General features: G+C 42.6%; 1 protein-coding gene across 1 annotated transcript in view; it reads left to right on the top strand.

Annotated features, from left to right (window-relative positions):
- The window catches only part of LOC102214111 (protein kinase C epsilon type-like), a 49,924-nt gene that overhangs the window by 33,134 nt on the left and 4,897 nt on the right, over nt 1–11,893 (top strand). The window contains exons 3-12 of the mRNA XM_005749726.1: nt 2,346–2,511; nt 2,601–2,635; nt 4,659–4,747; nt 5,406–5,535; nt 6,052–6,194; nt 7,247–7,349; nt 8,003–8,199; nt 10,963–11,136; nt 11,228–11,382; nt 11,604–11,742. Coding sequence (XP_005749783.1) covers nt 2,346–2,511; nt 2,601–2,635; nt 4,659–4,747; nt 5,406–5,535; nt 6,052–6,194; nt 7,247–7,349; nt 8,003–8,199; nt 10,963–11,136; nt 11,228–11,382; nt 11,604–11,742 — 1,331 coding nt within the window. The remainder of the gene's footprint in view (nt 1–2,345; nt 2,512–2,600; nt 2,636–4,658; nt 4,748–5,405; nt 5,536–6,051; nt 6,195–7,246; nt 7,350–8,002; nt 8,200–10,962; nt 11,137–11,227; nt 11,383–11,603; nt 11,743–11,893) is intronic.

Here is an 11,893-nt window from a genome sequence, read left to right as displayed (position 1 = left end):
ACCAACACCAGCATCTCACACACACACAGTTACACACAAAAACTCACACTTACACACACACACACAGAGTCCCTAGACAGCCTGTCTGTAATCGAACTCTGGAGAGGCTCAGCGGTAACCACATCTATAGCGCACCCTGGAGAGAGATGCTGGGCGAGTGAAAAGAAAGGCAAAGTAGGACAGGAGCGCGGAGAGAAGGAGCGCGTGTGGGAGGGAGAGTGGAGGTGGTTCTCTTGTCTTAAGGTTGCCCTCGGAAAGCATTTATCTTCCAGGGGAGATGCAGAGAGGAAGTGAACAACTGATTGGATGGCGCTGGCTGAGGAGGAGTATTTTAATATGCTATCCTTCGTTTTAGTGCCCACACATGAAAGTATAAATAGCCTGCACACGTACGTATGCATAGGCCGCTGGTAGGTGTGGGGTGTTGTGTGAGAAAGAAGGGGTGGGGGGGTGACAGAGGAAGATGAGAGGCCGCTGAATGATTAAATGTCCTCGGCAACACGATGCAAATGATCCTTATTTGTACAATCGAAGCAGCTCAGTGATGTGTGTGAATACTCTGAGCCAAGACTGACTCAGAAAACCATAAAACTCAAGACAGTTTTTTGCACATTTAACTGTGAGGCCAACTTTTTCTACTTCGAGTATGATACCGATACCTTCACTACAGCAGTCTGCTGGCGATGACCTGATACCAGCGCTGAATCAATAAACTGTGTTCATATCTGTGAGGAAAATACTGGGAATAATTCTTGATCTGTAACACAACGTCAGGCTACTTTCTTTTCCTAACAAGTAAATACATATGCATATAACAACAGGCCCAAAACAAACACATTAAACAATAAAAAAAATTGCATTCATCTAATTTACTCACACTAGTCTCTTTTCAGCTCAGTGTAGGAGTCATTAAGCTCCTGCTTGCTGTTTTTCCTGCTCCTGCACACATCGCACGTGGACCTGACAAGAGACAACCAAAGTTAAATAATAATTTGAACATGCCGGGATGTTAGGTTATCATAAATGCACTGAAAGGTTCCCAGCAGGTGTTACACTGGACCAGCCTGCTTGTAGTTTCTGCTTTGTGTAATGTGTCTCTGACCGAACATAACCGGCGAAAGTGAACGAGCGAGAAAGAGAAACAAAAACAATGTCGCGTCAGCGCTTCTCAGTCATGTCGACTCACTTGACTCACAGTTTGCAGTTAAGTTAAATGGTTTATAAACAAACAAAGACAAGCTGTTGACATAGCGAGCGTGGAAAACGCTCCAAACTGCCAACCCTTTGCTGTTAACTTCCTACGAGCTCTGCTGCTACCTGCTGCTGACCTGTGGACGGTATACACAGGAAAACACTGAATAGATTGGCACGTTGTCGCTGATCCAGCTCTTTAACATCAGACTGTTGCATCATTAAGATTACATGTTGCTCATGTACTTGTGACTAGAGTTATTGTAGCATTATGTTTTCTTTTAGTTTCATATTTTTTTTCACAAACAAAATCAGCTGCAGCAGATTTATATAACAAAACAAAATTCAGGTACTATTATAATTTTCCAGTATGTTTATAAATGAACCAGATAACAATATAAATTTATAAGTTCCTCTTTTTTCCTCATCCCCTTAATTTTCCTGCTTTGATTAGTTGCTCATACCGAGGCTCACGGCTGGTAGCTCACTCTGAGCGCTGGTTAGCTTTAGCCACCTTTGTTAGCTTCTTTAAAACGATTAAGTGTCTCACTAGGTTTGCTGTTGTACACATTTTCACACCGTTTACTTACCTGTGCCGGTGTGTGTGTGTTCCACATGCACGAAATTGGCCAACTCACAATCAGTCATATGGAAGGCTGACCGGCTGGTCACTGGTCATGGTGGAAAACACTGGAAATTGGCTGATTAAGTCATGTGGACATCAGTAAACATAGCACACAAAATCCCTCTAGTGCCTGCTGTGTTGACAACATTGAAAAAGACTTAAACTAAAGAGCTAAAGACATTTTCTATAATTGTTTTAAACTAGTTATATGGAAAGGACTGGTCTTTGTATAGTAAGTTTCTAGTCTGATCATAATGATCACGCCATGACATCACAAGAACTGTTTGCCTTTTCCCACATTTTCACACGACGTTTTATTCTCAGCACTTAAGAGCCTTATCTAGCTTCCATCCACACCTATGGCCATTTCAAAATCACCAGTTAACCTAACATGCATGTCTTAGGACTGTGGGAGGAAGTAGGTGAGAGAACCCACACAGGCTGTGAGGCGACAGTCCAAATCAGTGCTCTGCAGCGCATCGCTGTTTGCTAACCATCATAACCTTGACTGTTTTTCTTTCCTCTGCAGCTTCAGGAACCAACGAGAATGAGGAGCGCGTGTTTCGCGAGAGGATCGGCCCTCGCCGGCGACAGGGCGCCGTCCGTAGGCGCGTCCATCAAGTCAATGGACACAAGTTCATGGCCACCTATCTTAGACAGCCGACCTACTGCTCACACTGCAGAGATTTCATCTGGTGGGTGAAACATCTATCGCATGTATCTGACCCCTTTTGCTTGCTGTGATGCCGCTGAAATGTTGACTCCTCTGTGTGTGATCTGATAGGGGCGTGCTGGGGAAGCAGGGATACCAGTGTCAGGGTGAGTACTTTTCTCCGGCAGACTCCAATTTCTGAAGTAACATTGCGCATCATTTATTATTCAAGCATGAGAACACAAGAGGGATTACATGTTGCTGAGTGACAGCTGTGATTTGGTCCCACGCCATCACCCCAGAGCCACGCATTTACAGCGTTACACGAGCAGAAAACAAAATGAAGCATAATAGTATTAAAAATTACATGCACAGGCTTTTTTTTTCTTCTCTGTGCTTGCAAATATCCTAAAAATTCAGCTTGAACTCGTAGTGTTATTTAACAGACTCTTTAGGGTACTTCATTACTTCACTTCATAATGCAGCCTGTGGAGGTGCGGGTGGAAGATGTTATGCAGCTTAGCGGTGGAAAAGGTGAAGGTGGAGTGGTTGAAACTGTGCAGCCAGCAAAAGTTGTGCCTCTCTTACCTTTGCTTTAATGCGAATGCAGTTTATCTGCTGTTAACCTCACATTTGTGGCAACTTTAAAGAGTTTTAAAAATCCTCAGAGTCTGTGAGTACTCTTCCTGCCAGGCTTATACATTAAACATTAAATACTTGTGTATATTTTCAGCATTTCGCATCATTTTAACCCAGTTTTATTTTAAAACTCGAATGATATTCACCATATTCGTATTACTTATACTGTCGGTCGTTCAACCAATGAGAATTTGGTCAGATGGGAGCAACTAACAGTCAAAACATTACTTAACTGAGTCATTAATGAAGAATGAAGAATGAGTTCAACAGTTCAGCCCGTCCATCTGGAGTCTGCAACCCTACCGAGGCCTGTGCTGAAGTAATTTGGCCTTTGATAAATAAGCCTTAAATCCATTCATCTGGTACGCCAACTGGACTTCCTGGATCATATTTTATTGTCTCACCTGTAGTTTAAACAGCATGCCTCTATCAACACAGCTGTCTGTGGTTAAACGCGGTGCATTTCTTTTTTCCCCTGGTTTAAATATGCAACCATAATAAAGATGTTTTGATAACAGAATGGTGTTTAGGTGTCAAAATGATTCTCTGCGCTGCAGGTGGTTGAGCTATGCAGTTTTCATTGATGCATATGGGCTCGAATTTCACTCGAACCGAAGCATATTTTTTATGTTTCATGTGGGTTGTTTTTGTTTTGTTTTGTGACACTACAACAGTACACCTGAGTGCATCCTGTAAAGATAGAGGAAGGGAACGGAAGCTGCTCATGTGCTCCTGTTGACGTGTTGCTTATACTGCACAGTCTGTGTAGACTAATCGTTGCTTGTGAATATGAAAGTAATGGATATTAACAAAGAAATTCTGTTTTTTGCTGAATTATCCATTGTTAATGTCTCCTAGTGAGTTGTGCTGCCTATGAAAATTCTTCCGTTTGTGCTTTTTATTCATTTAACCTTCATTCATTCATTTAACCCAGAAAATGTAACTCCCACGATTAAAATCCCTTACGGCTAAGTTAGGAAGCAGCTCAGTCAGCAGGCTAATAGTACCTGCACAGATATGGATAGATAGATATACACAAGTTAAGGAATATATTGTTAAATAACCATTATTCAGCTACTCTTCGAAGTCTTTTTCGTGTTAGATTTGTAGGCCTAATTAGGTCTTTCTCATTAATGAAGAGCCGTGCAGAGGATGTGTGGCTGTCAGTGGTAATGCTCACTCACCCACATTCTGTTGTAGACTGTAATTATTTGTAATTTTAGTTAGTTAGCCTTTTCATATTGATATTCAGAGCGGGTCAACCAGATCTTTCAGGATTGGTCGGCAGTGGCACGAAGAAGTGTGCGGCTGCATTGCAGTGCTTTGTTGAACTACACTTGCCTCCCAGTTCATACTTAATTTTGTGTAAATATGATCTGAGATATGATAAGAACAGATAAGGCTTTCTTATAGCTTGCTGTTTGTTTGCAGCTGGAAAAATCAGATTAGCACACTTTGAGATGAAGCTGATGTCCCTCTGCCTCTCACACATCTGTTGTTCAAAACGAAAATATGTTTATTTGACTAAGGTTGTGTGTGAATGCCTTTTAGTGTGCACGTGTGTTGTCCACAAACGCTGCCATGAGCTGATCATCACCAAGTGTGCCGGCATGAAGAAGCAGGAAGACACACCTGAGGAGGTACACACGTCTGCAAACACTCAGCTGCACGGAGACTTTGCAGGAATGAGAGGATTTTTAGTGGACCTCGGTTCATTATTTGCTAACTAAAGGCTCAACTGAAGTTTATTAATTGTTTTTTATTCAGAAATCATAACTTAGACAGTGAGAAGAGCACATATAAAGATATACCAAGTAGTCTTGTGGCCCTTATGCATAGAAAGCGGTGTGCACTGTGGCTAATTGAACTTTGTGCGCTGCCTGTGCTGTTGTTTCCAGGAAAATTAAACAGGTTTAAATGGTTATGTTAGCATTGTTCCATAATTTAACCCCAACAATAGAAATACAAATGATCTTTTAATACTTTTGCTACAGTGAGAATACACATACGCCAAAACTCACTTTGATTTGACTTTATTAGCATTATTTTACCTCTTTTTCAATTAAACTTGATTGTATTGTTATTTTAAATGCTGATCCTCACAGTTTCAGAGAGTAGGAATCATGAAAGAAATACTGAATATGGACAGAGACGCTCAACATTCAGGCCACTGATGAATAAATCTGTTGCTTAAAGCAATGTGTGTCAGAACGCTCCTCTGATAATGCCACCCTGACCTCTCGTTAATACCCCCGTGTGTGTGTCTGTGTGTTCTTCTGTGTGTGTCTCCCTCTGCAGGTGGGCTCACAGCGGTTCAGTGTTAATATGCCCCATAAGTTCAGTATCCACAACTACAAGGTCCCCACTTTCTGTGACCACTGCGGCTCCCTGCTGTGGGGCCTCATGAGGCAGGGCCTGCAGTGCAAAGGTGAGTTTATGAGCAGTGGGGAATTCACATGAGAGCCCACGGGGAAAGATCATGGCAGCCCAGGTGCTCATATTTGCATGTTGAAGCCACATGATGTAAACAGGGATGCCACGAGGAACAGTGTTTTCATTACATCTGTTAAAACATGATAACAAATGAAAAATGATTGCTTTTCCCCCATGATTAATTACATTTCTGGTAAAAATAGTGTTAGGCTTTTGCTATAGACTCTACATACTCACATAGAATTTCTTTTTAATCTAATTTTCAGAAGTATCCCCAAGTAAAGTCCACCACTTGCACTTGTTTTTTGTCATGCAAAAATGGCTTCCTTAGTCTGAACTCGTGTTTTAGTGACTATACTAAATGTATTTTAAAGAATATACATTTTTAGTTTGCACACTCATTTCTGGATTTTTAAAGTAAAATGCCTTTAATGAGCACTTAGGTTGTAGTAGCAGGAGACATGGTTTATGTGTTTAAATTTCACATTTTCTTTCTTTCTTTTTTTTACAGTGTGTAAGATGAATGTGCACAGGCGGTGCGAGACCAATGTAGCTCCTAACTGCGGCGTGGACGCCCGAGGAATCGCCAAGGTCCTGTCTGACCTGGGAGTCACACCTGACAAGATCTCCAACACTGCGCAGCGCAGGAGGAAGGTAACAAGCCGCCCGTGTCAGGTCTTTACTAGATTTTCTCTTAAGGACGTGACTTCTAAATACTGCTCGTCTGCTGCATTTTCTTTAGGCCTACCACATAAGTTGTCCTCCACTTGTCCAGTTTCCACAAAACTCCCCTTGTTAATGCAAGAGAAATAGGAAGATAATATGGGAAAAGACTTGTTTCAGTCCTTATAGAGAGAAATACCGTTGTCATGTATGTACAGGTGGTGAGCTCGAGTTCTACCCGAGGAAATAAACTCCAGCACCTCAGATGTGCACAGAAAATGCATTTTGGACTTTTCCCAGGCTTCCCTGAGGCCGGCAGGTTAACCTGTGGAGTCACACGTATAATGTGCTAATTAAGGAGCTTCATTAATTAAGGAGCTTACTGGTTCCTTCTTTTTTTCCAGTGTTTGTGGGAAGCTCAGCTAAGCTAACTGTCTGTTTTTCATCATTGTGTGGTGCACATCTTTGCATTTTACTCCTAAGGCGTCTCAAAGGGTGTCCATCTATTTTTCCAACTACGCATTTCTAACTGAATGTGTTTCTGTTACTGTTGGATGAAAAGCACAAGCTGTTTTCAGACTCTGGAGTATCAGTTCGGGACGTTGTTCAAAGATGTCCTCACTCACACGCGGCACACAACGGCAGGAGTCGGTTTCAGATGGGTTCTCACTCCTGTAAATACTCCGCGTGGTTTGGGTTAGGGAGCGCACACAGGAGGCAGGACACATGACGCCCACTCGCTCGCTGTGAATTCACCGAGCTATTACCTGCTTTATTCTTACACTGGGTCAATCAGACATCACACAGACTTTGTGTGGGAGCGACTGCGTTGCGCATTTGTATTCTCACGTGCTCCCGTGTTTAGTAATGCCTTTAAAAGTTCAGGCCTGCGTTGGACGTGTAAAAAGCAGCTTTAAAGCTCCAATTTTCAACTGAGAAACTTGGATTCACCTCCGTGACTCGTGATTCAGGAAACAGATTTTTAGAGGACAGCCCAAAGGCACGGCCATGTTGACTCTCTCTGTGTTTCTCTCTTTCTTCAGTTGACTCCAGGGCAGGACCCTCCCCAGTCTCCTCCTGAGCACTCTCAGACTGAGGAGAACAGCTTCAGCCAGCCAGCTGTCCCCACCTCCCCCTCACAACAGGGTAACACGACACACACACACACACACACACCAAAAAACCACATACGCAACATCAACAAAAAGACGTTTAAAAGCCCGCTTCGAGATGGGTACGGCGGGGGGCGGTTTAATGTGTTAATTCTACCAGTGAGGGGTAGTCATTCGATTTCAGCGATAATATTGTTGCTGTTTTTAAAAAATAAGTTAAATGTTATTGTTTTTTTCTTTCTCTCTTTTTTTTTTTCTAAAAACAAGCTAAAATTGAATTATCCCTCCACCGCCCACCACCATTTGGTTGTCACAGTTAGTCATCGCATTATCACACTTTGCAAGCTGAGAAATAAAAAAGTTAACTTTCTCTTTGTGGAAGTCGTCCCATTTTTTTTTTTTTTGTTCTCGTCGAGCCAAACGCCGATGACAACGGCGCCGCTCGCTGCTGTTATTTAATCGCCCTGGTCCGGGGAGTGAATCATTCCAGGTTTTAACAGAGGATGTTATCATGTTTTGTTTTGTTTTTTTCAAAGTTTATTGAAAAGCAATCAGTTACAAATGTGTAATGCTTCTAAACAGCTCTTATTTCCGTATAATTGAGTTGAATGCTGACAGGAAAAAAGAGAAAAGTCAGCCAGCCTGTTTTTGCTGATGTCTGATCTGCTTTTCCGATGACACCCACAGACTTGGCAGAGTTGGATCGCCTGCAGGACGCGCTGTCGCTCGACCAGCAGGGACCTCAGCACTCTTCCTCCTCTTCCTCCTCCACCACCTCCTCTTCCTCGTCCTCCTCGGCAGCCAGGCAGAACGGAGAGAGCCAGAGGAGGAGCCTGAAGGATTTCAACTTCATCAAGGTTCTCGGCAAAGGCAGCTTCGGCAAGGTGGGAGAGCTCGGAGGAGGCGTGCGAGGGGGATGTTTATTTGTTTGTTCCTCATTATGTTTATAATTAAACAGTTTTTTTTTAAATCAACAACCAGTTCACGGGGTTCCCATTATTCATAACAGCTGAATTATCAGGGGAAGTGAATAATATCAGGGGAGCAGAATAGACTGACGCTCATGTGCATTGCATTAGATTCAGGCACCTGCTTTTATTTATAATTTAAATGTATTGTTTTGTGTGCAGTTTAGATTTTTCTGCTTATTGTTTTCTATTTATGGGTTGCAGGATTAATTGGTACCATGTTGATACAATGTCCAGCAGCAGGTCACTGTAAAACCTTTGTATAGTTACTGCAGATTACCTGCCCAACACCAGATGGTAGGTTAGAGAATAGCTGGTAAATATATTGGGGCTCTGAGCAGATAAAGAGCCATTTGTTTCAATCACCAGCTGCTAGAGACCAAAAACAGATCATATAATATTGTTCCATTCATAATTTTATCACTGTAAACCCCCTCTTGCATTTTATAATACACCGACGAGCTAAAACATTATGACCACTCACTGGAGTGACTCATATTGATGATCTTACACCTATTGCAGTCTGTGATTGAACAGGATGAATCTGAGCAAAATTGACAAAGCCAGACGACCCAGTCTGAGTAACGAGCCAAGCCAGTTTCCCATTGTCTGGCGCAGTGGGAGGACTCTTACATTTCATTGGACCACCTTTAACTTTGTTGCATTGTTGCATCGTTTTGAAAAGCTTGTGCAATGTCACTTCATTTATTTTCATTCAGATATGCATCAGTTGTTCAGCCCAGAGCTCCCTCTCTTGGAGATGTGAGAGTCGGGGCCGCTGTATGAAGTCTGCTCCGACATGTAGATTTTCCGGACTCTTTCACAGTTTCAGCCTAACGATTCCTGTCGTTGCAATCTTGGAACGCGGCTGCGCCGTTGAGGAGAAAAAAATCAGTTGATGAAAAATGATTCAGTCTAATCAGGTAGTCAGCTGACCCGATGTTTTCAGGTGCATAACATTGCTCAACCTGACCGGCTGACACAAACCCAGATCATAACACTGCTCCCACAGGCTTCATCGCTTCGTCCACCTCTCCTCTTACTCAGATATACTGATCGCTCTGGAAAACAGATTAAACATCCAGATTCCTCTGACCATGTCACCTTTTCCCACTTTTTACAATCTCTTTGCTTCCCAGCAAACCAAAGCCTTTTTTCTGATTTGCTTTATTGATAAGCGGTTTTGTTAGGCGAGCACAGCCGTTTGGCACCGATCCATTAAGCTCTCTTCACTTTGTTGAAATGCTCTTATTTCCCTTTCCTTTTAGCGCTCGAGTTCAGAAAATGTTAAAGGGGTGTCCAATCACAGTTATTCAAGATTACTTCCTGATTACATTTCTTCCTCAAAGATGATGTTTCACCACTATCCTTCCGGGTTGTCAGTAATGCCTTTGGCACTTCTTAACCTAATTTTAGAGGTTTCAGCAGTCTTCTTTATTGTGTTCTTTGCTTGATGCAGTAACTTGACCCTTCTGAAACGAAGAAGCATCTTTTCCAGGACCAGAGGAGATGTCTTCCGATTTGGAGAAAGAAGAAGTTACTCACTGTTGCAGACCTGAAGCCTATTACTCACTGCAGTAATTATCTAGTAGAAGGCTCTTACCTATTTGCTTAGTAAATCCACATGGTGACCTTTTTGTTTTTTTGGTGAGGTAGTGTATTAAAAACAAGGGAGAAAATCACAAGATATTCAAAACAGAGAAACATTAAAAAATTATGAAAGACTCTTTAAAACAGAGACAATGAGAAAAGGTGTGAAAAAGAAGCAAAGAGGTATAAAAAAATAAAACACTTGTGAATAATAGAAGCAGAAGGCTAATTAAGGATTAAGGAAATGGGCATCTGCTCTTCATCTACCTAGGCTACTAACTGTGGTTGAACCTAGTATGAAAAGCACGTGCGGGACGTAACTTGGAACCAAAGCGTGCGAGTTGTGCCAGCGCACCAGGACGCCTAATCCTCACCTTAAGTAACAAGCGTTTGAAGCGTCCTGTAGTAGGCATTACTGCATTACTTGTGTGCGTCCTGCAGTCTTGCAGGCTGCAGATGGATAATGTTGGTCCAAGCATGGACAAACAAGGCCTGCCCGAAGCTTACAGGAATTACAGGATCTTTGTTTTGGTGCCAGAAAACTCCAGGGCACATTTAGAAGTCCATGCCTCACTGGATCAGAGCACTTGAAGGACAGACAGCATATCAAGAAGTGATGGCTTTGGGTTTTGGCTTGTCGGTGTAAACAAAATCAGCCTGGATTTTACACGTCACTCTCAACGTTGAGTCGGCAGATAGTCTGATTAAGTTTACTTCTAGAGCTCATTTCAATACAGCAACCAAAGTGCTTGTAAAGTGCTCACAAAACAAACACTGCCTATATAAGACAGTGTATATAATAAATAATTAATGTAAGTCATAGCTTATACGTGGAAGCAGATGCCTCCTGATCTATGTTTGCATTCATTCTGAATTATAATTCAGCTGATGTATCATAAATCACATGTGGTACAAATGCTTCACTTCATCACCGTGCAACTATGGGTTGTACTCAGTTGTAATGCAAGATGCCTACAATTCGAAACACCCACAGATAACGAATGACCCCGTAAAAAGAAAAAGGTGTTAACGCTGAGATCGCGGAATAAACACATTTTTGCCGTTTCATACTGCGCATCTCTTATCCAGGTGATGCTGGCGGAGCTGAAGGGGACAGAAGACGTTTACGCCGTTAAAGTTCTGAAGAAGGACGTCATCCTGCAGGACGACGACGTGGACTGCACCATGACCGAGAAGCGCATCCTGGCCCTCGCCCGTCGACACCCCTACCTCACCCAGCTGTACTGCTGTTTCCAGACACGGGTAGGCTGACGTGTGAAGCAAAACGTACAGATTCAACAGCTGACTGCATTTCTCCTGTCTAATACCACTCCGTCCCTCCCTCTGTCTGCAGGACCGTTTGTTCTTTGTAATGGAATATGTGAATGGAGGAGATCTGATGTTCCAGATTCAACGATCCAGGAAGTTCGATGAGCCTCGCTCTCGGTTCTACGCTGCCGAAGTCACCTCAGCCCTTATGTTTCTGCACCGTAACGGAGTCATCTATAGGTAAACACCCTGCTGTCCTTGTTTGGTTTTTCCATCAAGGTCACTCTTAACTGTCAAAGAGAAAATATATATTTATATTTTGTCTTTTTATTTTGGTATGAAAAGCCATAGAAAACATCAGTGCTTATTATCTGTTTACATTGCATGCACCTCCCCCAGTGAACCAAACTTTCCCAGAAAGAAGATGGTGCTAATAGCGTATCTGTGTCTTTCTGTTACAGGGATCTGAAGCTGGATAACATCCTCTTGGATGCTGAGGGTCACTGTAAGCTGGCAGACTTTGGTATGTGCAAAGAGGGCATCATTAACGGAGTCACTACCACCACCTTCTGTGGCACCCCGGACTACATTGCCCCTGAGGTGAGATTAACTCAAGGGCCTGCACTTCTTTATGTTGATAGGGTATAATGGTCGATATTCTTACCCTTGTATTGTTAAGTAGCTATTAGCTATTAACAACATTATATTTCACCTGGATATTTGAACATCTGTCCTGATAACATTAATCTGA

This window comes from Pundamilia nyererei, unplaced genomic scaffold (assembly GCF_000239375.1).
Source record: "Pundamilia nyererei isolate P.nyererei 1_Seehausen unplaced genomic scaffold, PunNye1.0 scaffold00253, whole genome shotgun sequence".
Lineage (NCBI taxonomy): Eukaryota > Metazoa > Chordata > Actinopteri > Cichliformes > Cichlidae > Pundamilia > Pundamilia nyererei.
This window is presented reverse-complemented; position numbering and strand designations above follow the sequence as displayed.